The sequence below is a fragment of the Anomaloglossus baeobatrachus genome, chromosome 2 (assembly GCF_048569485.1).
Source record: "Anomaloglossus baeobatrachus isolate aAnoBae1 chromosome 2, aAnoBae1.hap1, whole genome shotgun sequence".
In the NCBI taxonomy this organism is placed as follows: domain Eukaryota; kingdom Metazoa; phylum Chordata; class Amphibia; order Anura; family Aromobatidae; genus Anomaloglossus; species Anomaloglossus baeobatrachus.
In genome coordinates, this window is record NC_134354.1 from 114,196,023 (window position 1) to 114,223,970 (window position 27,948).

General features: G+C 47.6%; 2 protein-coding genes across 9 annotated transcripts in view; one reads left to right on the forward strand and one right to left on the reverse strand.

The window, feature by feature from the left end:
• PIMREG (PICALM interacting mitotic regulator) overlaps positions 1 to 5,396 on the reverse strand; it is a 63,734-nt gene extending 58,338 nt beyond the window's left edge. For 3 of the 4 annotated variants that reach the window (XM_075333210.1, XM_075333208.1, XM_075333211.1), the window contains exon 1: positions 5,328 to 5,396. The gene's annotated coding sequence lies outside the window, so the exon portion shown is untranslated. Of the gene's footprint in view, positions 1 to 1,890; positions 1,915 to 5,327 lie in introns of those variants that run through there. The other variant, XM_075333209.1, reaches the window with a different exon arrangement.
• A 524-nt stretch (positions 5,397 to 5,920) lies between these two features.
• Positions 5,921 to 27,948, forward strand: part of AIPL1 (AIP like 1 HSP90 co-chaperone) — a 179,584-nt gene continuing 157,556 nt past the window's right edge. For 2 of the 5 annotated variants that reach the window (XR_012746172.1, XM_075333212.1), the window contains exon 1: positions 5,922 to 6,162. Coding sequence is in view for 3 of the 5 variants with exons in the window: in XM_075333212.1 (XP_075189327.1) it covers positions 6,124 to 6,162 (39 nt within the window). In the remaining 2 variants the exon portion in view is untranslated. Of the gene's footprint in view, positions 6,163 to 10,628; positions 10,693 to 27,948 lie in introns of those variants that run through there. The other 3 variants (XM_075333215.1, XM_075333213.1, XM_075333214.1) reach the window with 3 other exon arrangements.

Consider the following 27,948-nt stretch of genomic DNA (forward strand, 5'->3'; position numbering starts at 1 on the left):
CAGAGGAGAGAAATGCCTCCCTCCCCTCCTCCGTGCCATCCCGCCCCTCCGCAGCACTGGCCCTCCCCCCGCAGCTGAGGTCCGCTCGCACGACACTCGGCTCTCGCTGTGCTGCCAGTACGAGCCGAGTGTCATGCGAGTGTGCCGTCCCGTGCTCAGCAGCCGAGCCGCTCGGGTCCGGACCTTCAGTGGGTGGCTCGAGGGTCTCCGGACCCGGGGGTCCTGCAGTCACTTCGATCAAAAAGGGGTTGGCGGTGTGGGGACGTAGGTATATGGCCGGAGCCATGTTTAAGTTCGTGACGCCACCCACGGGATGTGGTGAAGGTGGACAGCACCGCTGCAGTTACGGGGCACCCGGGGGAGATGTTGCGCAACAAGTTTTTAACCGCTCTGTGGGTAGGGGTGGTGGCCCCGGGACCCGTTGGGGGAAGTTTGGGTGGTGCAGGGAGATGGGCGGCCAGAGGGCACTGATTTACTCACTATTAGTAAACACAGGAGTCTCTGATAAACCAAGGTGATTGTGGTCGGTGCCCGCAGCCGGCTGCAGTCTGGTCCCTCACCCGGTTGGTGGTCTCTGCCTTTCTCCTGCACCTGTTTTGTGATGATGGACTACCAGCGCTTGCAACTTCAGGAGTCCGCTCCCCGGCTTGTGGTTGCCTGAGGAGCCCTTTGCCCGCAGACGCTAGCCCGTGGGATCTCTCTGCCGTGGCTTTCTATCCCCCTCGTTGGGCTGTTGCCTTCAGTTGGGACTTTGGGTGGGACCGGACCTATAGTCCTGGCCGCAATCAGTTAATTAGCTAGCCCCCAGTAGCTTCTGGACCTAGCTTCAGTGTCTGAGTACCCCCCCTTGTGCTCCGGTTTCTGAGTCGGTTCCCCTGGTCTGTACCGGCGGGCCACTACCCTGTCCCGGTCCACCTCGGTTTCACAGAGTAGTCTTCCCGGCTCCTGTAGACAGAGGCCTCCGTCTGCCTCCTAGCCAAAGGTACCCGGGCTCCAACCCTGGCACCTGTTAGTCTGCTACAGGCCTGTCACACAGGCCTGACCTCCTCCACTGAACTCTCAAACTGATCTACTGTCTTTTCCCGTCTCAGGCCATCCGAACTCCTCGGTGGGCGTGTCCAACCGCCTGGCTCCGCCCCTGATGTGTCCATCAAGCACTAGGGTTTAAATGTTTGGCTGCTGTCACCTTGTTAGGGTACTGGTGTAATGCGGGGCCCTATCTGTGACTACCTGGCCCAGCCTCATCTTGGACTTTGTATTCCCCCACACATAAAGAAGCTGTTTTTCCTGTAGCTGGAGTATCCATTGCTACTTTTAGGTTACTGAGTCCAAAAAGACGTCTCCTTTGCTCCAAACTACAAGTAGATCTGATGAGGGGAGCTTTATTACCTTCTTATTAGATATAAATTGCCATATCTCTGGAACATATATATCTCCGCACAACAGAGAACTCTGGGGAGCGGCAGGTAGAAAATAAATAAGAAAGTGCTGACTTAACTTCATGAATGGTCCGCTATAACCAACATGAAAAGCATAATCCGCCTTTTTTCACAAATCTGCCATTGGGGAAAGTTAAGTCACCCCAAACACAAACGCCTAACTATACAAGTGCTACAATATTATTACAGTGCGCTGTGCGGCTGACATTCTGATCAATGCCATATGATAGAAAGAAGAGGAGAGCTGAGGATCGGCCAAGAGTAGAGGGAGGAAGAGGAGAAGCCGCAGCCTAGGGTGAGGATTGCAGGGAGGCTCCGCTCTCCACGGGGGATTCAGTGACTAAGACACAAAAAGGACGAGACGACATAACTAGAATATCTGATCAGCAAGTAGTAAGAGATATTTCAGAACTTTCAACAACTTCTCCTGCTCCTAGGTTCAGAAACGTACCCCATAAGCCGAGCTTTCACTCTCACCCTCCCGAAGTTCAGCAATGGCTGTTAATTGGATGCAGCGCTGATGTGGTATATCTACTGCTCATAACCGCTGCAGCCAATCACTTAGTGCCACTTACATTGGCAGAGATGCTGAGCTCACGGCTGAGCAGAGTCATTGGTTGTGGGTATGTATTGTAAAAACGTGGCTGCAGCGTTTCAGAGTCAAATATACTGAGGTGACATCACACCGCTGCCATCTGATACAAGCTGCCTGTGGATGCACTGTCAGGTGACCTTAAAGGGAGTCCGTCAGCCCAAAAACATCAACTACACCGGCACGTACAGGACGTCACACCCATAGAAATTATACATGTGGCATCGCTTTAGAGGATTTGTAGACAAAAAAAAAAAAATGATTTGTCACATGTGAATAAGAGGTGATCAGTGCACCCCTGGCACCTGTCTGCATTGCTGTACAAAGTGGAGACCGGCGCCAACCCCGAGAGAGAGTGTAGCGCCCCTGAAGCCATCAGGGTGCTACAAGGTTCTGCATCCCCACCAGGATGCAGGGCCAACCCCATAAGGGACCCAGAATCCCAGTGCCGGTAACACCAAAAGCCCAGGTAATCCCATTTTTCCACAACAATTCCCCATACAATGGTACCTAGCTAGGGTGGGAACATGGATGGCCGCCTAGAGGTGGAGCCAATCCAGTCCACTAGTTGACCAGGTGGGAGGGGCAGACTGTGGACAGAGAGAACACAGGAAGTCAGAAGTGAGTCTAACTAAGTCGAAGTCTAGATTTGACAGCAGAGGTGTGAAGGTGGAAGTGAAGTGACTCCCTGACTCGGTTTGACGGTGACCTGGTACCCAGGAGAGGTAGTTGCCGGTGGAGTACTCCCGGAACTACGCACCGATGGGGTACAAGACCCTAGGACAGGAAAAAGCTTCAAGCTGACCTGTTAACACCTGCACAGCAAAGGGGACCGTCAAGGACCTTGTTGACCCTAGAATCCGAAGACTCAGTAGCAAAGAGAGAACTGGGGACAGGACCAGAGACTCCAACCTCACAGGGTTCACGCTACCGTCAGGTGCACAGAATTCGACAAACCACAGACTGGGGACCCAAGTGTTCCATACCAGGGGGACCCACTTACTAGAGACAGGTGCATGGGAACCAGACTGGCACTGGGACGACGGGGACTTGGAAGCGAAAGCAGCCGGCCTCAGGCAACCAGTTAACATCCAAGTGCGTAAACCAGTTGCACTGTCTGGACTCCTCCTTCCGACGCCCACTGCACTATACACCCGCTAGGGCAATACCCTACTTGCAGAGGGACTACCATACTAGCTGCTAATGCCACCAGCCCCAGTAGAGATGTAGCGCCCCTGAGCCACTCCGGGCACTACAAGGAAATGCATCCTCTTGGGGATGCAGAACCTACCCCCTGGGACCTGGAGTACCAGTGCCAATACCACCAAAACACAACCAAAATCCTTGTTCTCCGCTCCACACCAGGACTAAAGGGTTAATCAAGTAAGGGGATGGTTGCCTAGAGTTAGGAATGAGTCCTGGGATTAGCCAGCCTGGTGTGAGGGGACAGACACACACACAGAGAGAGAGAACTGTGGCACAGAGAGGTGTGCGGATGTGCTCGAGTTGGGTCCGTGCAACGGTGACCTGGGGGCAAAGGAGAGAGGTCGCCAGGGCGGGTACGGACAAGTACTGCTGGGACCGGAGCACAGGGCCCTAGATCAGGCACCAGTTCTACACGGCTTGATAAACACCTGCACGGTGAGGACACCTTCACGGACTTTACCGAACCAAATAATCCAGGGCCATCAGCAGTAAACTTGGCTCGTGGTTTGGACACTTACCTCCCCGCAGGGTCCGCACTGCCCGCCGTACGGAGAAAAAGACTGATACCCCAAAAGGGACAGTCGGGCCCTAAACGCTCTATGCTACGGGGATCGAATCAACAGAGAGTGCCGGGGACAGAGCAAGCTGGGTCACTACATTGGCACTGATACTCCAAGGGACCTGAACCAGTCATTCACGGGTCGGAGTAAGTAGAGACTGTTGGTTACAACCTTGTGTGGTCTCAGTTATTGCCCCTCACAACTCCCAGGCACGGCCCTACCTGCGGAGGGCCCAACATCATTGCTGCAACCTCCACCAGCCCTGGGAGTGCCCACATTGAGCAGCGGCAGTTCGCAACCCTTAACCGCAAACCGCAGGTGGCGTCACATATACTAACTTTTATCCCTACTTAAAATAATCTCCTTTTTATAAAGAGAAGCCCCAGAGCACGGGACCAGGCAACGGCCACCAGAGTAACATTCCCAATTGCAACCACCTGGGACAGAGTACCCCCTTCCCTGGGCGACATATACACTTTGCAGCGGTGTCTCCCTACATATAGCCGCAACACCGCAAATGCCGTCACGTATACCTTATTCACAAATCCCCTGTAAATATCCCAATTACAAAAAGGGCCCAGGACATGGAACTGGGTAACTGCCACCACTGTGAGATTCCCAATCAAGACTCTGCCCGGAACCGAGTACCCCATATCCCTGGTTGCTACAAGAGCCCCCACCACCGGGAGAGCCCAGCGACAGATCAGGCAGGAGTCGCTGATGTGCCATCAGTCAGGGTAGGAAAGCGCCCAGTATAAAGTGGGGTTACCAAGGGGGCACTGAGTATCCCCCCATGTGTGTTTTTTTTATAATGGCAATTAAGCCTTAAAGAGGACCACACCGCCACCAATGCTATTGTTGGTGGCACCTGTGCATTGCCATAGTACTCAGGTCTTCAATAAAATGGCGCCGGAGTCCACGCATGCGTGTACCGCGCATGAGCGGACTCTGGCGCCATTTTAATGAAGACCTGAGTAATGTGGCTGCGTATGCACTGCCAACAGCAGCAATGGGAGTACGGCACGATAATAAAAAGGGAATAAATAACGAGGACTTGACCCACAAAGACCCATCAAACGCAGCGCTTTCTGAAACTTGCATTAAAGATATTTCATCAACCAAGCACCGGATTTCTCTACAGTCCATATGCCTGGATTCAGCATTTACTGCCTGTATGGCTCTGCTGCACCTCACTGCAAGGTCCTGCTGGGGGGTCCCTTTAAAGGGCATAAGTAAGGATTATAGAGCCAAGTCCCGGCTGAGCTGCACCAGGGATCTGCGTATTGGGGGAAGGGAGGGGCCGATGGATGCCCTTTAAGGGGTTAATTTCACATAGATAGATGCAGTTCAGGGCTTTGTATTCGGGTGTACAGCGGAGGAGCGGCCCTGACCCGACCGTACAGCCCCGATACACACCGGCGGGCGGACAGCGCGACTCTATCAGCAACGACTGTAACGGGCATCAGCTACAAAGGTCAGAACAGCCAGGCCGCCCTGCCCTGTGCGCCTGCCCGAGCCCGGAGAACTCACCCGCTCCTGCGCCGCTCTCTCTGTGTTTGAATCCAGCGCCGCTCCTGTTTTCTCCCTTCCCCGCCCCTCTACTCCTGTCCCCGCCCATCTACTCCTGTCCCCGCCCCTCTACTCCTGTCCCCGCCCATCTACTCCTGTCCCCGCCCCTCTACTCCTGTCCCCGCCCATCTACTCCTGTCCCCGCCCCTCTACTCCTGTCCCCGCCCCTCTACTCCTGTCCCCGCCCCTCTACTCCTCTCTCCGCCCCCTTCGCGCATCTCCCCGCCCCCGTCTATAATCTATCCGCCCCCTTCACTCATCTCCCCGCCCCTTCCACTCATCTCCCCGCCCCTTCCACTCATTTCCCCGCCCCCTCCACTCATCTCCCCGCCCCCTTCTCCTCTCCGCTCCCGCCCGCTCCTCTCCCCGCCCCCTTCACTCATCTCTCCGCCCCCTTCACTCATCTCCCCGCCCCCTTCTCCTCTCCGCTCCCGCCCGCTCCTCTCCCCGCCCCCTTTGCTCTCATTGGTTGGCGCCCAGTGAGTGCAGGCTTTGTAGGGAATAACTCTTGCGGTGCTGTATCTCTGTGTGGCTGCTGCAGCAGGAGTCCCGGGGAGCCCGGTAGTTTTAGGGTTACTCAGGGCGAGGATTGGGCGGGAGATTGGACCGTGCTGCTGGAGCGGGTGTGTCCGGTTCTGATTAAAGAACGTTCACGTGGAGCTCGGGGAGCTCTGAGAGCGGGAGCGGCTCGTTACGGGGAGTCCCCGGTGGAATATGGCCGTGATATTCGGCGCCGGCTCTGTCCCCGCTGAGGTGCATGTTATTGACCGTCCTCTCCAGGTTCCGCCATTCACTTGTACGTTACCCCTCACGTTCTTTATTGGCATTAACCCGTTCGTGACGTCCTGACTGCCCTTTCCTCTGTTCCCGGAGCCCTTCCTCCGTGTGTCTGCCCCGGGACTCGCTATTGTGGGGTCCGCTGTCCTTTTACCACCATTCATAGCATTCTATCTACTAAAGATAAGAAACAGCCCCCCCCCCAGTGCGGAGAGAGCGGAGAACATTGCGGTTGTGTCAGGCTGTGTTCCCCGGCTCTGTTCTCTGCGGGTGACTCCTCCGCTGTGGGGACACCGGCCATAGTGACGGCACCGCTGGTATATAGTATTAAAAAAAACATTCAGAACTTAACATCTGTTACCACAGAGCAGACTCCAGAGGGATAAAAATGTGGTGTGGAGGGGATCAGCCCCTGATGCTGACATTGTGGTGCATGAAGGGGTTAAAACTGACAACTTTTAACCCCTTTCAGGCCATGGCCATTTTTTTGTTTTTGTCTTATCATTTGTTTTTCTCCCCTTCATCCAAGAGTCATACCTTTTTTACTTTTCCGTCAGTGCAGCTATATAAGGCCTCATTCACACATCCAGGCAAAGCACACACTTTATGCACGGTTGGTCCATGTTGTAGGTGTGTATGATGTGTGTGTGTTCAGCCTGTGCTGTCAGTGTGCTATCCGTGTGACATCCAGATAGCACACAGACAGCATGAGCTTCTATACTCACCTGTCCATGGCGCTGCTGCTGCTTCCGGGTCCAAGGTGCAGTGAATATGCAATGAGCATAATGAGTATGGCCTGGAAGTGAGTGACAGCAGCGTTGGAGACATCACCGGTGGAGACAGGTGAGTATAGAAAAGCATTTTATTTCACAGAGTGGTTTTCTCTGGTGCTGATGTCACACAGATCACTTCAGTTTTCAGTCCGTGTGACACCCGTGCTGCAGGACAAAAAAGAACTTGTCTCCATGTGGAGCACACGGACACCTGTATGCTCCATATGGACAGTCCATGTGAAAGTGAAACAGGGAACCCTATCCCGGCTAAGGATCATCGACTCCCCTGCAATTGTGTGTATCCGTGTTGTGCACCCAATGCGATTGTGTGACACTTACAACAATATCCACGGTGATCTTCATGTCGAATTTTGATCCTCGTCACCGACGTGGAGAGTGACACAAATACACACAAGTCCTTTTTATGAACAACTCGGGAACCGACTTTATTGTGGTAATGATAGAGGGGAAGAGGAGTGCAATGTGCACAAACAAAATAAGAGAGGAGGGGGATTTTCAAATAAAAAAAATACCTTTAGCATTTCGGGGCCACTTTAGCTGGCCGATCCTTCGGCTGCTCCTCCTGGGACACAACACTTCCCCGCACTTGGTACAATGGGCACCATAACAGTACAGCCGGACACCAGCTTGACATCCTTCTCAGCAAGCCATGATTCCTTACAGCCAGGTGCTCTCGTACTCGTCCATGTTCACATACACAGCCGAGTGGGCACCACAGGCTACATTGACACAGCCGGTTTTGGGTTGACAAGTACGGTATTCAATTGTTCTTCAAGGGATACTCCGGCAAAGCTGACCTCAAAGTCGCTGCTCGGATGCCTGGTTTGCAACTGCGGTGCAGCTGCCGCCTCATCGCTGGGGCGTGTATTTTGTACTCACAGCACCTCTTGGTACGTTTGCTTGGGTATGATGCGCACAACGGTCAGAGTGCGCGTCATACCCAAGGTGGACTCACCAGGTCCACCTTCCTTTATGAATCGGTCTCGGTTACCCCAGGTTAGGACAGGACCTTCACAGACGGAGCCGGTGTTTACATACACCTGTGCTCCAGTCCCGTCCTGGATGAAACCGTAGCCACGCTTACGGTCCAGGTGGTGTATTACCCCATGAGTGACACAACTGCCTTCTGTGCCCCACCAGGTCGTGCCAACTGGGCTCATATCCGATCCTTCCACGATTTCTTCTTTTCTATACCATGGGACACCCGTCGTACTTCGACCACAAGGAAGGCCGGGAGTCTCTCGTCTCTTGGGACATTTGGCACAACTTCAGCCTTTGGGGCCGCTTTGGTCACTTCTAATAGCAGGATTATCACTCTAATCTGGATTAGCATCTGGAGCTTTTCGCTGGTCCATTCTCCTTAACTTTAAACTCTTCACAGGCTGCAAGCAGTATTAGTCAGGATGTTCCTTTAGTGCAGGTCTCGACTCCCAGGGTGGGGCTTCCCTTGGTTCGTATGCCCTCTTCTTCAGGGCCGCCGCCACGCAATATTTGTAGGTGGATGGCCTTTGTTTTCCTGGCGCACCCACCGTGGGCGGACGATTTTCGTGGGCTTTAGTTTTTTTTTCCCACCTTGTCAACTGTCAGGGATAATTTTCGTGCCCTTTTTTCACTCCTGATAGAACGGGCCAAAGGCGGCATCCCTTTTGCGGGGGGACAGTTTACTCACAGTTCTTAGTTGTTTTGTCCTCAAGTCTCTGGTCACAGCCTCTTTCTCACCCCTGAATAAACATACCCAGGGTGCTTCTCAGAGCATATGTTCCTCCCGGATCTGCAAGCCCCCTGGACAATTTTTCTTACTTTTTTCCTGTAGAAGCTCTGGCTCATGTCCGCCATGTCTCGCTATAGTGATGTTCCTGAGTCATAGAGTTGTTCTTCTAGGCATCATCCATGGTCCTTTTTGACTGTTGTTACAAGTTACAACCCTGTTCGCAGCGCCACCTGAAGCAGGGAGCCCTATCCTGGCCTAGTGTCATCGACTCAGTGGGTGGTCTAGCTGGAACAGGGCCACCCGCCTAGGGGTCGGGCAGACTGGTGGGAGGGGCAGTTAGTTCAGTGGTAGCTCCCAAAGAGTGAGGAGCTGGGAGTAGCAGCTCCCTGGAGTTGAGTGGTAGCCCTCAATGAGTGAGGAGCTGGGAGTAGCAGCTCCCTGGAGTTGAGTGGTAGCCCTCAATGAGTGAGGAGCTGGGAGTTGTAGCTCCCTGGGAGAAGTTGGCTAGGTCGCAGACGGTGGTCTGGGACCAAAGGAGTCGGAGACCCGGTCGCAGGGTATTGGAGAAAGGTGCCAGGCTTAGTTTAGGGGGAACGGTCGGCACCGGAGTACCTAGTAGCCAAACCAGTACTGAGCACGGCGGGGTACTGGACCCTAGATCAGGGAGTAGCTTCATGCAACCTGATAATTAACCTGTGGAGGATAGTTTCTTTATTGACTTTCCACAAGAGCTCAGAGATCGAAGGCATCAACACAACAAGGGGGATAGGGCTTTCCAACCCATGCAGCCCATTGAAATCCCAAGTGTCAGCCATCGAGAGCACAGCTTCACTACATAACAGTGGGGAGCGGGACCCCGAGAGCTTCAAGCATAGGGGTCACAACGGACACTAAAATACAGTGCATGGAGGCAAGGTATAGACCATCAGCAATACCAAAGGGAGTGGACTCCCGGACGAGCCCCCTGAAGTGGCAGCGGCACCCAGAAACTTGGTTTACCTTTGTGTCAGAGTCTGCTTTGCGGTCGCATCACTACCAACACTGCCTGAGTGAGTATGCTGTCCTCCCCTCCTTCCAACCTGCACCACGCTCCCCTACACCTCCACCATCCAGAGTCCCGGGTCCTCCCTTTCCCGTGGAGGGAATGTCATCTGGCTGCCCCACTCCATCTCCCCCGGGTACTCCCCTTACCGCAAACCATGGGTGGCATCACAAACTCTTATCCCCTGTAAATACCCCCTTTGCATTTGAAGTGGCCGCGAGCCCCCGGGTACAGAGACCCCTGAGCCACAGCAGACGCTGTATCCGAGTGATTCGACTGCTGCAGGGGCGACACATATTCACTGCTTCCCCGCCCACTGGCTCCTATGATTGTTGCAGTCAGACCCGCCCCAATGCTGAGTGACAGCTGTCTCACTGCATCCAATCACAGCCGCCGGTGGGCGCGTCTATATCGTGCAATAAAATAAATTAAAAAAAAAACGACATGCGGTCCCCCGAAATTTTGATACCAGCAACACGCCTGAAGGCTGGTATTCTTAGGATGGTAATTAACACAACGTACAATTGGATGAGTATAAGAAATGGACTCACAGGATTTACCAATTTGTGATCGCTAGTAACGCCCCCACATGCATACCGTACGTGCGGGCCATCGGCATTGCTCTTGGTGCAGTGTCTGGTGTTTTCTCTGTGATGACGTGCTAGGGCATTCTGTCTATACGACCGGTGGGAACGCCCCCACTCGCACGCCACACAGCAGCAAGACATCACTTAGTTACGCTGTGATGAGCGATGGGCCGGATGACGCAATGGTGTCGTGCTCCGGTCACATGATCGGGTGGTGTGACTCCACCCACGTGTTATGTAAACATGCCCTTGTCTCTGTCATATTATCGGCCCCACTCATACTAAGTGGAATATAGTGAAGGCGTAACTGGGCCGTACTAATCAGCACAGTGGTCGGTTTGGAATATTTGTAACCGTACGCTTTGTAAAAGGGAACACAGTGTCTCTGTCATGAAGTCAATCCTACCCCCCGCAGGTAAGAGGCGGCACAGACACAATTGGGCTGCATGAATCAGCACACTTGATTAAACAGGTGCCGCATAATTAACATAGTGGGCGGTATGAGACACTAATTAAGTCTCACACCCTGAAGCCATCACTTGGTTTCTCATTTTCTGCTCAGCATGCCTCTGACATCTTAGCCTCCCTATCCCCTGATGAATCGCTTTGAGGAAACGCGTAGGAAGGAGGACGTTGAGCCACTGGCGTTACCCTAGGGGAAATGTGTGGTGTTTTGTGAGTCACCCCCCCCCGAATCTTGTAAGGTAATGCCTGTATCATTGGTGAAGCAGTGGGGTGGACGGTGAGCATATATCCCACTGCCACCATTGAATGCAATAACTAATCTTTTGAGCACTATTGTCACTAAAACCGTACCTTTCCCCCCCTGACTGCAATTAATGTCTTTAAGACTTGGGGTTATTTATCAATTTGCACTTACCTACTTTGTATAAAGAGTAATACTCATAGGGCGAAAGTGCAATTTTTGGGAGGTTAACGGTCTTTGCACAATGTCACTTTATTTATTTGGATGATCACGATTGGACCATAGGGAATGTAAAAATTGGTAAATCCTGTGAGTCCATTTCTTATACTCATCCAATTGTACGTTGTGTTAATTACCTTGTGTTTGTCTGTCCGGATTTTTCTAATATTTTAATACTATTTATTAAAAGTAAATTTTTAAAATTACCAGTGCTGCACATACAACCATAAATTGGTAATAATACTATGATATTCTTAGGATGGGGAGCCCCATGTTATGGGGAGCCCGACAGGCTAAAAATATCAGCCAACAGCCACCCAGAATTGCCACATCCATTAGATGCGACGGTCCTGGGACTCTACCCGGCTCATCCCGAATTGCCCTGGTGCGGTGGCAATCGGGTTAATGAGTTAATGGCAACCCATAGCTGCTGCAAAGTCCTAGGTTAATCATGGCAGGCGTCTATGAGACAGCCCCCATGATTAATCTGTAAATTAAAGAAAATAAACATACTGCCAAAAAATCCTTTATTTGGAATAAAAGACAAAAAAAACGTCCTCTTTCACCACTTTATTAATCCCCAAACACCCCTCCAGGTTCGATGTAATCCACACGAGGTCCCACGATGCTTTCAGCTCTGCTACATCGGCAGCTGACAGCGAGCCACAGACCACGACTGCTCTCTGTGTGCTCCACACAGCAACTGAAGTGAGTTGTGCTCTCAGCGGTGATGTCACTCAGGTTACCCGCGGCCACCGCTGGATCCTCCAACTGTGACAACTAGTCGCCCGAGTGACTGAAGTGAGCTGCACAATCAGCGGTGCACTTATTCAGGTGATTTGCGGTCTCGGGTGGAGCACTCCAGCTGGCCGCGGCTAACCTGAGTGATGTCACCGCTGATCGCGCGGCTCACTTCAGTCACTCGGGATTTGCGGTCACCGGTCACCCACAAGACCTTTCGGAGAACTTTCCACACTGTCTGTACGGGAGCCCCAATTGCCTAGAAACACTGCATGCACTGCTTTGCCAGGCAGGGTGGTTTGTGCCCTGTTCCACGATGAAAATGGAAATGTCCTCCACAACCTCTCTGCTTACCGGTCGTCGCCTATGCCCTGGCTGAACACTCAATAACCCTGTTTCCTCAAAACGTGTCATCATTTATCTCAGCGACTTAACAACCATTAGACCGCTACGTATGTGAAGGTCTTTCAAATGACGAAAGGCTCTCAGTGCAGCTGTAGCATTCCTGGCATCCTCATAAAACAACCGCACTAACAGCGCACGATCTGGCAAAGAGACGGGCATCTTGCAGACTGAATTGCAAGGCGCGCTCACTGTACAACGCCACTTTCACCTGGTGGAGAGTTCTGGTATAAAACTTTTTTTAAGATGCCTTCCGTTTCCCCATGCCTTGAATAGTATACAGGCCAATTCTGTCCACTGGGTCAGTCTGCACACTGCTCTAAATACCTTTAGGTTATTTCATGGCCACCTTGTATAAGTACATATCTGACATTACAATTGATGTATCATACTGATTGTGGTCTTGTTGGGTTGTAATGCTGTGTTTCTGTACTGATGGGGTTATATGGATGTATTTCTGTACTGCTGGCGGTTCTGGTGCGGAATCTCTGTACTGCTGATGGTTATGATACTGTGTTTCTGTTCTGATGGTGGTTCTAATTATGTATTTCTGTACCTCTGATAGTTCTGGTGATGGTATACCTGTGCTGTTATTAGTTCTGATTCTGTATAGAAGATACAATTCATAACTTGTAAGATTATGTTATACATGGCTATATTAAAGAGGTTGTCCACTACTTTAACATTGATGACCTATCTTTAGGATAGGTCATCAATGTCTGATCAGACTGGGTCCATCCCACCTGTCAATTGGCTGATCTAGGTACCAGTGGCAGCAGCAGATGGCTGGAGTGCTCAGTTTTGCTCAATCTTCTGATAGTGGCTGCAGCTGGGTACTGTACTTCCGCTCCTATTCAAATCAATGAAGCGGATGTGCAGTACCCAGCATACTTGTGCTTACATGACCGTCCACTCTCGCCACTGACATGAAAGAATCCTAAAAGTGTGCAGAGCATGCGCAGCGAAAATTCAGAAGTCTGTAGTTACCTAGAGTGACTGCAGACTTTCATCATACACCTGGACAACCCGTTTAATTATTAAATTATGCACTTTCTTTATAAAATATAGCCCAATCCTAACAGCGTGTAATATACTCCCTATAAGGATTCAGCTCTGCTCGCTAGTTCCAGCGGTCATCACATTGCCACTCCACTCGTGCAATTTTCATATTTAGTCATGTGACAATAAGCTTCTCTTTCTACTTTTATTTCATTGAACATTGAGAGAATTAGGAAGAGCAGCTCGTCATATGTGAATGAGCGGTCACATGACAACTACCCAAACCGCAGGATGGGGTGGGGTGCCCCAAACAGAATTCTCGCCCCGCTGCCAGAAAGCCTAGATACACCTCAGGCTGATCCAGTGCTGTAGCTGAGTTGGATCTGTCACAATATCCAAAGAGACAATTAGCAAGGTAGCAGGTCCCAGTGCTGTAGCAGAGATTGGTTTGCCGCAAGGACCAAGGCAGAGCTGATCAGCAAACTAGTATGTTTCAGTGATCTAGTAGAGCTGAGTTTTTTTGCAAGGCCAAGGAAGAGCTAATCAGCAGAGTAGCTGGGTCTCAACAATATATTAGAGCTGGGTTTGTCACGAGGTCCAAGGCAAAGCTGATCAGCTGAGTAAAAGGGCCAAAAGTATGTAGCAGAGGTAGATTTGTTACATAAGTAGAGATGAGCAGACCCGTGGGCAGTTTAGGTCTCCAACCACATACAGCCAGCCATAAGCAGATCACGTCCAGGGGCAGATTGGACGGAGTTTTTCCAGTTTTGTTTTATTTTTTATTTTTTTTTTTTCATTTAGTGCACACTACATCCAATTTATGCTGTTGTGACCCCCAGTGAAAACACACTGCAAGCGACTCGCAGTGGGCTGAGCAGTGAGCAGACCCAAGCACATCGATTATTGCGCGAGTGGTTTGCATACGTAAACAACCCGAATACTGCTTTTTTTTTTATTTGTAAAGTCTGTGTTTGGTATGGACACTGAACCTTGGGTGCGTAGAGATGGGTATGTCAAGTAAATGTAGAAACAGAAATGTAGTTCACAATAGTGATGTACAAATACTTTAATCTTCTAGTATTATACCTGCCTGAGTGTAAAGGCCTTGTTACACGCAACGACGTATCTAACGATATATCGCCGGGGTCATGGATTCCGTGACGCACATCCGGCATCGTTAGCGACGTTGTTGCGTGTGACACCAACGAGCGTCCGTTAACGATGGAAAATACTCACCAAATCGTCCATCGTTGACACGTCGTTCATTTTCAAAAGATCGTTGATTGTTGAGGATGCAGGTTGTTCGTCGTTCCCGAGGCAGCATCGCTATGTGTGACACCTCGGGAACGACGAACTACAGCTTACCTGTGGCCGCCAGCAATGAGGAAGGAGGTGGGCGGGATGTTACGGCCGCTCATCTCCGCCCCTTCGCTTCTATTGGGCGGTGGATTAGTGACACGGCTGTGACGCCGCACGAACAGCTCCCTTAGAAAGGAGGCGGTTTGCCAGCCACAGCGACATCGCTAGGCAGGTCAGTCCGTGTGACGGCTCCTAACGATATTGTGTGCCACGAGCAGCGATTTGCCCGTGACGCACAAACGACGGGGGCAGGTACGCTCGCCAGCGATATCGCTAGCGATATCGCTGCGTGTAAAGCCCCCTTTAGACGTCCAAATTGCACGCTAGGTAACTGAGAAAGTTGAACTTTTCCTGATGCTGTATCCTAATCAATCTGCCACAGATCAAGTTGCAAAAGCAAAATTTGTGGTTCTTCAAGTGGGAATTCAGCCGCCTTAACATTTATGGTCTATATTCACAAATTGTTACAGTGTGGGTTGAGAGCAGAGGACAGGGGCTCCTAGATTGGTCTTCACGCTAGGGGACCCTAGCTATCCCTAATGCCAGAATTACCTCTGATTGTAAAGATATCTGGGCCGCCTTCCTTGCTTTGCTCCGGACCAGCCCTGATCTTATACCCTTGGAGAGGGCTGTGGTAGTAGTGATAAAGCCAACAGAAATAAACAAACAGAGGAAACCAAATCTCTATCTCATGGCTCAAACACACAGAGGTATAAGACAAAAAAAGCTTAGGAGAAAAATAAGAGCAGGGAAGAAACAACAAGACAAAGGTAGAACTTGACAACAGCTCTATGCACAAAGTACTACAATCACCAGCAGGACTGGGATACAACAGCACATGGACCGATTTAGCAAAGGCTATAGTCAGCATAGAAAGACAGGCTCCACCATCTTAAAAAGGCAGGGAGTGATTGTAATAGGTCTCCCATAATGTGTGATACAAGAGGTAACCAGCAAGTTAGTAGAGATTAACTCCTGCAGTTGCTAATGAGAACACAGCAAGTCGACGCCTGAACCTGTCTGTGTAACTCAGAAACACCAAAGGAGGCATAGTGTGGAGTGTCAGATTCTGCAGTATAAAAAGTGTCAGATGCCACCATGACACTCGGCGAGTTTAGAGCCAAAACTGCGTGACACAGTAGTCACTTACTTAGTTTTATCATAGCTCCCAACTATCCCAGATCCAGTGGGATAGTCCTGATTTGGGGGAGCTGTCCTGGGAGCTTAAGGCAGTGTCCCAACTTTCACTCACTCTGTGTAATGTCTCTGTTATTGCTCTCTTAGTGCTTCCTTGTAGATCAGGGCCAGCATCTCTCTGCTCTCTACACACATTCCATTAAATAATTTATTCTTTTCATTTTCTTGACATCTGATTTTACTGGGATTCAAACACCCAACCTGTATCATTGAAACAGCAGGATAACTTTTGAACCACAATTTGCACTTACATGTATTTGAGAATTTTCTCTAACTGAAAGTGCACAGTATGCTCTTAAATTACAGGCAGATTGTACTGGTACATGGAGATACATCTCTATTTACCAATGTATTTCTTTGTCCCTGAATTCTTGAAGGAAAATAAGTCAGATTTTTTTATTCCTATGAAATGTATTGAAAAATAATGAAAAACGATTACAATAATGACATTTCAATGTACTTTTTGAAACAATAAAGATGACAAATCAGCAAATAACACAAGCATGTATTCGGTGTCTCTGTAATTGAAACAGCCCAAGCAAAACAGTGAACAGATTATTTACAGTGATCATAAAATGGTGTGATTGATTTTTCTTCATTGAATAATAAAAATGTTATGCTGAGGCTGTGTTCATCTAGCGCAGGGGTGCTCAACATTTTTTAGTCCAAGGGCCACATTGCCATACTGAACCAATCTGAACTGGCACAAAAAAATTTAAAGGGGTACTTACAAGAATACATCACCAGAACCACCATCAGTACACTAATAGATCACCAGAACCACCATCAGTGCACTAATAGATCACCAGAAGCACGTTTTAAGTATTCAAGGAAGATTTGGAGAGTTTCTGTTCCAACAAAATCTGCTATAATCAAAAAAAGATATGCATCACTCACTACAATAGCGCCGCTGCGCTCATCACTCCCAGGCTCCTATTATCCTCAATGCATTCCTCATATACCAACGCCAGTGCGTTTCTTCACACCCCAACTACCTGTCCTCAAGCGACTCTTGACTAAAACCCAGGCGGGTCGAAACGTCGATTGACTTCAGTCACTTTTGTACCAATAAAACGCTTTATTTTTTTGCATCATAGCCTGAGTGTAGTGACATTTTTCTATTCTATTCCAGCAAAATCTGTGTCACATAATTATGCAACTGCGATTTTTGACATGCATTTTTTCCATGTAGAAGTTTATAGAGAAAAAATGCACCAAAACTGAACAGTTCAACAGGGTATTTAGATGCACAGTGGTCAGTTATGCTCAAGAAATCACATCCACTTTGGATATTTAAGCCATGATCAGTTGTAGCGGAACTGCTGCATTTTTTTCTGCAGCTTTCTTTGCACAGAAATTGTTCTGCATTTAATTGTCAAAGCAAGTCAGATGAGAATTTCATGAAAGCTCCTGCCCGCTGGGGTCTGAAAACCTGTTGAACTGTGCAGTTTTGGTGCTTTTCTCTCTCTGTCGGCTTCTATGTGGAGCCTGAAAAAAAACAACAGGTGTAAAAGAAAGATGTAAAAATGTGCAGTTGCTTTTTTTTTAAATGCAGAATCACAGCTTTCCTGTACTGTAAAAATACATTCAAAACAATTTTTCAAATCGGCACTAAAAATGCATCAAATAGCGGGGAAAAGACATAAAAAAGAAAAAAATTGGTATTGAGTAGTGTGCTGCTGCCCCCTGCAGAAAACTAAAAGGGAGGAAGGTGTAGAAACAAATCCAGCACTGATGTCCATAAAAAAATATTTTTCTTTATTTCAAATTCATCATAAAAATTAGAATGGATCAATCCTTCCAAAAACCCTGATTACGCCTTACGCGTTTCAGAGAAAATACAAATGGTTGCCTATGATTGAGTATTTTCTCTGAAACGCGAAGGATTGATCCATTCTAATTTTTATGATGAATTTGAAATAAAGAAAAATAATTTTTTATGGACATCTGTGCTGGATTTGTTTCTACCCCTTCTTCCCTTCAATGATTGCTACACCTGTGGAAGCCAACCACAGACACCGTGCACTGGCCCAAATGGACATCTAGATCTACAGATTGGTGAGCTGGAATGTTTACTTTCTTGGTGTTTTAGAAAACTAAAAGCACAGTATTAATTCTACATGTGAACACGGTCTTACCGACACAAAAAAAGCAAGAACTCAAATAGTGAAGCTTATGTAAAAATGAGAAAGTTTGGCTCTTACATGAATGAATAAAAAAAAAATCTATAGGTTCCAACTGTCCGGAATACAGCGGGACAGTGCCATATTTAGATCTACACCCTGCTGTCTCGGGTGGTCTGCTGAATGTCCCTCATTGTTATCATGTCCAACCTCACATCTGCCAGAATAGAAAAAAATGGTAAATGAGTATGGTTAAAGGCATGGTCAAAATTTGTCGCGTCACACTACGTGCATCTCATGATTTGTCTTCTCTTCTGTAAAAGGAGGTATGGATTTATAATTGACTCTTTTGAGGCATGATCTCTGCTCAGTACGTGGATGCCATGTTGTATTATACTTTTAAACTTTGAAATTGTAACATCAAGAGGGAGATGTGGAAATACGGATGAATATCCATGTTACTGATATGCAAATGATGATAAAATGTAAATAACATTTTTATAACATCTTAATTTATTCAGTATCTAGTATGATCGCTGTGAAGATGTAATTTACCCTCTCACTGTATATGCTGTGATACTATGTCATGATATGTATATTTCCCTGGTTGTATTAGTTGTAATTCATGTATTTCCTTGGGGGAGCTACTGGTCTCAATGTGTCTCGCTCATACAATTGTAGTCTTGGCATCTAATGTGATTATGTAAATAGCCTGTCCTCTTCTTTCCAGAGTTGTGTATCTAATCTGTAATTGCATTGGCCAGTGAAGGAATAGTCATTGTTCTTTACAGCAGGGGATCCCTTCATCTACTGTGGCTGGCAGACATATCGGAGCCCTGTGATGGACCAAACCATTGATGATAGGATGTGTGACCCCTACCCCCTGAACAAACATGGTGGGCTGGTCAAGGAGCACAGACAATGCATTTCCCTTTTTGTAACTTCAGAGTGAGCTGGAACTAAGAGAGGAAGGAGCTCCAGCCTGGGTGGCTGTGGACACGAACGGAGCTAGGCCTGTGTGGCGGCCCGTGGGATTGTGTGGAACTCTTTGGACTACTGTAAGGACGATTGCTTTGTTATCCGGTCCGAGGATTGTCGGGAAGGGCCCCCGAATCTGTTTTACGTGGACTTATCGTGTGCTGTTCCAGTGTTCTTGTGAATAAACCTGTTGGATCGTCCCTCGGCCTCGTCCATCCTTTGCTCTGTTGTACACTCCCGTCACAATCGCCATATGCAGAAATACACGCACTTACAGACCTTGACATGGTCTCAGGTTATTAAAAAAGCAATCCCATTAATATGTTTGGGTTTTTTTACATTAAAGTTGTTGTATGGTCTCAAACTGCAAGTCTGCAATAGTCTGCAATCGCTCTATGTGACTGCGGCCTTGTAAATCCTCATATCATGTGCACTTTGAGGATTCTCCGGTATCGGCGGTCACTCAACTGCAAGTATGCAATATGCATGCTTCTGACAACATTCAGACTAGACTGTTTGAGACTTCACTCAATTCACTCACGCTGATTGAGGCCATGCTCCCACTTTGTTGGACTGCAACCAGGAGTATGTACAGTACCTGACAAAAGTTCTGTCGCTTATCCATGTTATGTAATAAAAGCTTATAACCTGACTTTAAATTCATCCATTGGTTTCATAAATTACTCTTTTGAAAGCTGAAACCCTCCCAAATTGGGTTTAGGTTATGAAAATAAAGTTGCTGCAAAGCTGAAGTATTACTCACAGCAAGTTGGGCTGCAGTGTGTACATCGCCCAGGCCAAAAGCTAATGCTCTACCAGGATACAGCTAAACCCCCACTAATGTGGAAGCATCACACGTGCAGGAGAAGCAGATCACACACACACCTCCATGGAATGGAGGGGAGGCGAATGCTAGATGATAAAACTGTACACTAGTGGCTTGCATAGAGCGCTGTTCACATGCAGATGGCACAGTCACAAACCCGCAGCCTATTAGGTGACGCCCTTCTATTAGATCAGGCGGGCTGCCAAGCCATACCCCACTGTGTATCATGCACGGACAGACACTCTACAATACAAGGCCCAACAGAAAGGGTTATTTCAACCAAAGTAACTACCCCTTATCTTGTATAAAAGTATAAATTTTATTCAAAACACATAATTGACAAAAGTGCAGGTTAAAAATCAATCTATTAGTGCATACTATAAGGCTGGGGAGGGTCCTTGGGCACCTTCCCTATCCTCTCCCTTCCTTCCAGTGGAGGTCGGCACCCTAGTATAATATGCCGTGGTGCCCCCACTCAACCGTTGACTGATCCTAGGTGGCCCTTTACTATACTCTGTATCGTGCTGCTAGCCTTAATGAGGGGCCTTACAAAAAAGTATAGTGTTTCACACTCATACCACTCATTATGCAAATATATTGGTATCAGTTAAGCCAATAATATCCCCTTGTTGTATTTTTAATTTTGTTCTGCATCTGGGGTATAATACTGCTCAAGGGTAACCATAGGGTACAATCATTTTCTTATGCCCATATTCATCAAAAACAGCTTAGTAGCCCGTCCTTCACCGCTCATGGCGGTTTTTCTGCCCAACGCGTTTCCCCTCCAGGACTTTCAATCAAAAGGAGGTTCCTCAGGGGCTGTTCATATACTTGGGATCATTTATATGGTAGAATTATATTCAAAGTATCAGGGGGTTAAATCCATCCTTCAATAAGGAGTCCTCAATTATTATCAGTAGGCATTTAGTGGCAAATTGTCAAATATCTGCCTGTCACGCAGTAATGGAATGATGCCTGCTTGTTGTGTCCACCCACAGGGTATAGTCATTCCTCCAATGTGGAGATCATAGTCATGGTCAGAGTTGCTGTGTGTCAAATGAGGGCTTCTGCCTATGTGGCTGTGGATGGTGAGCACAACAAGCAGGCATCATTCCATTACTGCGTGACAGGCAGATATTTGACAAAGTCCTGGAGGGGAAACGCGTTGGGAAGAAAAACCGCCATGAGCGGTGAAGGACTGGCTACTAAGCTGTTTTTGATGAATATGGGCATAAGAAAATGATTGTACCCTATGGTTACCCTTGAGCAGTATTATACCCCAGATGCAGAACAAAATTAAAAATACAACAAGGGGATATTATTGGCTTAACTGATACCAATATATTTGCATAATGAGTGGTATGAGTGTGAAACACTATACTTTTTTGTAAGGCCCCTCATTAAGGCTAGCAGCACGATACAGAGTATAGTAAAGGGCCACCTAGGATCAGTCAACGGTTGAGTGGGGGCACCACGGCGTATTATACTAGGGTGCCGACCTCCACTGGAAGGAAGGGAGAGGATAGGGAAGGTGCCCAAGGACCCTCCCCAGCCTTATAGTATGCACTAATAGATTGATTTTTAACCTGCACTTTTGTCAATTATGTGTTTTGAATAAAATTTATACTTTTATACAAGATAAGGGGTAGTTACTTTGGTTGAAATAGTTGATTCTACCCCTATCGGGAAGAGAAAAAAATCTTTGAGGGTTGTAAGTCCAACAGAAAGGGGCCTGGCTGTATCCTGTACAAACAAAAAAATATGAGGTTTTTGTTGGTATTTATGGCCATAAAACGTAAGCCTACACCCTCGTCACGGGACCTCATGTCTGTAGGTCCCTACACTAAATATAAAAATAGCAACAAAAAGAGGACAATGTCCTCCAAAAATTAAGTATTAATTAATAGTAATACTTAATTTTTGGAGGACATTGTCCTCTTTTTGTTGCTATTTTTATGAAGCTGAAATATTGATCATTTAATGAACACAGAAAGGTCAGATTTTGGCAAGACAAAAGTTTTGTCGCCTTGTCATATAATCCACCCAATCCTAGTTTACATCCTCACATGTGCTCACTAAATTATTGGTTAATTAGTGGGTGTGCATAAAAAGAAACCCAGCACCCCAGACCTTCAGTTGATCTGCAACGTGACCTCTGACAACATGCCAAACATCCACCCTGCGACCAAAGCCTTGATTATCAAGAGGCTGAAGACCAGATCCACTGCAGAAATGGCTAGCACCTTTTAATGTGTCTCAGCATCAAGTACAAAGAATTGAAAAAAGATTTGAAGAGACTGGAAATGTTTTTGACAAGCCCAGGTCAGGCAGACCCCACAGGACAACTGCTCAGGAGGAACGTTTGTTCGTTAGAAAATCCAAAGCCAACCTCTCTTCCACTGCAGCAGAGCTCCAAAAGGCCTGGTCACCTCAAGTCCCTGTGTCAACTAGAATAGTTTATGGGATTCTGTCTCGAAATGGCCTCCATGGTCGAATCAGTGCCCAGAAGCCAGTATAACAGCAATAAAATTCAATCCTTTAATGTTATTGATTTAAAAAGAAGAATCCAAGTTCCTCTAGTTCCACAAATCAATTCATCAAGCCATCACCATGTGTAATTGGATACCCAATCTGTAGGTCATCGGACCATGTATGTTGGGATACACACAGTGGTGGCCACTAGATCAAAAAAACACAACAAAAAAACACAACAAACATAAATGAAGTATTATTGCCAAGATCAAGGACAGTGGTCCAGAAAAATAAACTTAGCAGAAAAAATTAATATACCTAAAAAAATGTCACAATTCCGTATATGCTGACAATGGTCAGACATCAAGGTATATCAACATATATTAGGCATATATAAAAAGGAATGGTCTCACCACATCCTTTCACAAGAGGGCAAGCAGTCTCTCCATCCGGATCCTAGGTTTAGCATGCCATTCAGCATTCACTCTCCCTGTCCAACCTGGAGACAAAAATAACAAATTTGCCTGCTGCCCCAAACTTCCGTCCTAACAAGGACGGACCACATCTAGTAGTGCATAGCTGGACCCCCTAAGCTGACCCTATAGGCGTCCCGACGCGTTTCGTCCACAATGACTCCTCAGGGGACATAGTGCTACATATATATTAGGTCCTGGTCGCCAGCCCTCACATGCCTATAATGTCAAAGGAAACTGGCCCATAAAGGTGGGGTCTTTTATACAGGATGTTAGTACGGTTCCTCCAATCATGAGGTAACTCTCACCTGATGTTTAACTCCATTATTATCATGTGGATATTCATATTGGCCCGTTTGTTCACAGCACGTGTTTGTCGGCGTCCTAGACTGCTCAGCGCGCGCTCCCCTTAGGGAACGCCCCTCACAGTCGATGACGTCAATCACATCCGGGTGGAATCCTCCCCCCCGCTCGTGATGTACCTCCCAGTGATACGAGTCAGGGCGCACACACCCCCAGCGTTCAATCTGGGGGACGCCCCTTGCTAAGAGACATAGGTAGTACCAGAGGGGAAGGTTCCTCCTCACCCGTGACGTACCTCCTCACAGTGTCCCAAGGGGCGTGCACTCTGCTAGCACTCAAAGTGGACACCGCCCCCAGCCGAAGGAGATATGTGACAACAAGAGGAAGATCACACCCTCAAAAGCCGCATATTTCCATGACAACTCAACAGTTGTGCGCTCCACCAGCGTTCCATCTGGGGGACGCCCTGGTTGTCAGGCATCGTTAGTAGCAGAGGGAAAATCTCCTCCTCACCCGTGACGTACCTCCTCACAGTGTCCAAGGGACATGCGCTCTGCCAGTGCTGAAAGTGGAGACCGCCCCCAACCGAGGGAAGAACATAGCAGCAGATAGGGATCCCACCCTCAAGTGCAGCATGTTCCCATAACAACTCAAAAGGCGCGCGCTCCACCACGGAGGCGCGCGCCTCAATCGGAGGTATACACCTCTACCTCTGATAGAAAACCTCCGACTTACCATACGGGAGCGTCACACAAGGGGCGGATCATCCAAACGCTGCACATTCCGGCCTAACAACGTTATTCACTGGTCAGAGCCATAGACATAAATGATTCCCCCAACCAATGCGAACACCCCCCATCACTCGAACATTACGGGATGAAAATTCCCATCTGATTAATAGGTGAGGGACCATCAAGTTGGTTAGTTTAGTGAGGATAATTACGGGAAACAATATGGCCCAAGGCCTGCCATAAAGGCACCATTTTCATTACAGTATATTCAATAAAAGGGCCAGGAATAAATCCACAAATATATTGGTTTTCAAAATATTGTATATAAATCCGACGCCAACCGGAGTGGATAGCCTTAATGATCCAAATAGCACTGGTTAGGAAGAGCATACACGGTGACATGAAAAAAGAAAAAATGCCACCATGTTACTTCCAACCAGAAGGACTCAAGGAAAGGTGGGATAGTTATGATTGCAAGGATATACCATCCACGGATACTAAATGAAGCTATTGAAGAGCAATTGCTCATTCAGACCTTTTGGGAACAGGGTTTCAAGCTTGAACATCCATCTAGTCTCTCTCTGAAGGACAAGTCTATCCCAATCCCCTCCCCTTTTTGGTCTCGGGACTTTATCAATCCCTGTAAATTTCAATACACGAGGATCACCCCCGTGCTTCTCGTTGACATGTCTGGCCACAGCAGTGTCCCTCCGATGTTCCACATCACCCAAATGCTCACCTATCCTCCTTCTAAGTTCACGGATAGTTTTTCCAATATATGCGAGGCCACACACACAATTTTGTAAACGACCCCTTGTGTGCGGCAGTTGATAAAATGTCGAATTGTAAATTCTTCTGAAGTCACATTACTCCTGAACGTCTTGGTGACCCGTATGACCGGGCAAGCAATACACCCTGAACATTTAAAGCAGCCCTTCACACCTTTTGCCAGCCAATTCTCCTCGACTGTTCGTGTGAAATGGCTATGGACTAAACGATCTGCCAAGGATTTGCCTTTTTTATAGGTGATCTGCGGTTGCTCAGGCAAAATCGGATGAAGATCCCTGTCCATCCTTAGGATTGACCAATGTTTATTGAAAATGTGGCGTACACTATCCGCGCCATTATCAAAGGTAGTGATAAACCTATTTGATCCATCCTGAGTGTCATTCCTTTTTCTAGAAATCAATAATTCCGATCTAGGTCTCTCCTTAGCCTCATCAAAGGCCTTCTTGATGATGGTTTTGGGGTACCCCCTCTCTCGGAACCTTTCTCCCAGATCTTTGGCCTGAGCTCGAAAATCCCCCTCCTTAGAGCAATTTCTTCTAATTCGAAGAAATTGCCCTTTTGGGATCCCCCGTTTAAGATGTTGAGGGTGACAGCTGTCCCATCGGAGTAGGGAATTCGATGCTGTTGGTTTATAGTAGGTGCATGTATGGAGGCCTCCTACAGTATCTCTGTGAATCAAAATGTCAAGAAAGGGCAAAATGCCCCCTCCTCAAATACAGATGTGAACTTCAAACCGATCTTATTCACATTAAGGTCCGCCACATATTTCGACAGATCATCCCTGGGTCCACTCCAGGCAACCAGGATGTCGTCTATGTAGCGTGTCCAGATCTCAAAATGACGCGTTACCTCTTCCGTTTCATGTGTAAAAATCATAGTCTCCTCCCACCAACCCAGGAGCAAGTTGGCGTATGAGGGGGCACAAGGGCTCCCCATCGCAGTGCCCCTGAGTTGGTGGTAGAAGCGTCCGTCGAAGAGGAATACGTTTTTAGTCAAGCAAAAATAGAGAAGTTTCAAGACAAATTCATTATGCTGTCGGTACTGGGTCCCTCTCGTTGAGAGAAAATATCTCACCGCCTCCATCCCTTTATCATGTGGGATGGAGGAGTAGAGAGCCTCCACATCAATACTGCCAAGAGTGGTATCAGCCTGTATATTGATGCCCTCTAATTTACGTAACAGATCTGGTGTGTCCTGTAGATGTGACTGCAAGGCCATAACAAACGGTCTAAGGACGCGGTCCAAATATATTCCACAATTTTGAGTAAGACTGTTGATGCCAGAGACTATGGGTCTCCCCCTCAGGGGATCCAACCCTTTGTGCACCTTTGGAAGACAATAGAAGGTTGCCATGACAGGGTTTTTTTGAAAGAGGAAGTCATATTCAGACTTGTCAATAACTTCCATACTTAAACCCTCATCCAAAATTGTCCTTAATTCCTCCAGGTGCACCCTAGTTGGATTCCCCGGGAGCACCTCATAAGTATCTCGGTCATTCAACAACCCAAAACAGAGGTCAACATATTTCCCTGTATCCATGACGACCACATTGCCACCCTTATCCGAGGGTTTTATGACAATGTGGTCGTCACGCTCCAACTCTTTCAGGGCCTGCATTTCCATTCTGTCCAAATTATATTTTGAAAATATATCAGTCACAGCTAGGTCTTTTAATTCTTTCGTGACCAACTCCTCAAATATATCAATAGCCGACAAATCCGACATTAGAGGTGGATTTTTGGAACTCCTATTCTTGAGGGTTGTGAAAGGACCTCGGCCCACCAAATTGGGATCTTCCGACTCAAGACTGTTCAAGAGTCTAACATCCGGTAAAAGGTCGGCCGGAATGTCCAAATCCAGGCAGATCTTGGCATCCTGTTTGAGGAAATGTTTCCTCCACCTCAACATCCTAAGGAAGAGGTTGAGGTCCTTAATAGATTCAAACAAGTCAAAATTGGATGTCGGAACAAAAGATAATCCCCTTTTAAGAAGGCCTGTTTCTACTGGACTGAGCATTTTTTTGGACAGATTGATGACCTCTATATTGGGTGTCATTTGCCTCTGTGGAACTGACGGTTCCTCAGAAAATGGGGTTCAAAGGAATGGGGCGGGGAGGAATAATCCGATCTCTCTCCTGGTCTAAAACCTCCTCTTCCTCTTCCTCTACTTTTATTTTTGTGTTTTTTTGATTTCCTGAATCCCTCGGTGTCCGAGGTCTCAGTATCAGTAGAGGATGGGACTACGGGTGGAGTGTCAACTATTGGTTGGTTATTGATAACCTGATAGGCCCGGTTATCCTTAAAATCTAGAATATCCCTGTTATATTGCTTATGCTTTCGTTCCTTTAAATGGTATTGGAACCGTTCAAGACTGTCATGTAATTTCTTCTCTTTATTAGCAAAATCTGGTTCGCTAACGTATTATTTAGTGACCTCAATAGATTCTTTGAGCTTAATGTTCAACTGTGAAAGAGTGGCCCTCTCTTCCTCTAACATAATCTGCATAAGCTTTAAGGAACTGTTAGTGGCCTCTCTTTCCCAGTTGGTAACAAAGGAGGCGCTTTTGTAGCATGGACCAACAGATAATTGGATTCTGAGTCCCCTCGGGACAATTCCAGCCTTAATATAGCTCTCCAAAGACTGGACCTCCCACCAGGAGACAATCTGGTCCCTATATATCTGTGTCAGTTCATTAAAGGCCGCCCCATAGGAGGGTGCCCAGAAGCCAGCCCTAAACAAAAGGCAATTAAAAAAACGCGTGGCATTTACCAAGCCTGCTAAACAGATAGACGCTGGAAAAGTGGCAGAAGGTGGATTTTTCTGATGAATCGTCAGTTGAATTACACCATAGCTGCCACAAATACTGCAGGAGACCTACTGGAGCCCGAATGGATTCAGAAAACAGTTAAGTTTGGTGGTGGAAAGATCATGGTTTGGGATTACATTCAGTAAGGGGGTGTGCAAAACATTTGCAAGGTGGAAGACTGTATCAATAGCCTAAAACATCAAGAAGTATTAGCTACCTCTTACATTCCCAATCATAAAAGGAGTCAAATTCTGCAGCAGGATGGTGCTCTATCTCATACATCCATCTTTACGATAAAGTTCCTCCTGACAAAGAAGATCAAGGTGTTCAAGGACTGGCCAGCCCAGTCACCAGACATGAACATCATTGAGCATGCTTGGGGTAGGATGAAAGAGGAAGCTTGGAAGACAAAACCAAAGAATCTAGATGAACTCTGGGAGGCATGTAAGACTGCATTATTTGCTATTCCTGATGACTTCATCAATAAATTGTATGAATCATTGTTGAACCGCATGGATGCAGTCCTTCAAGCTCATGAAAGTCAAACA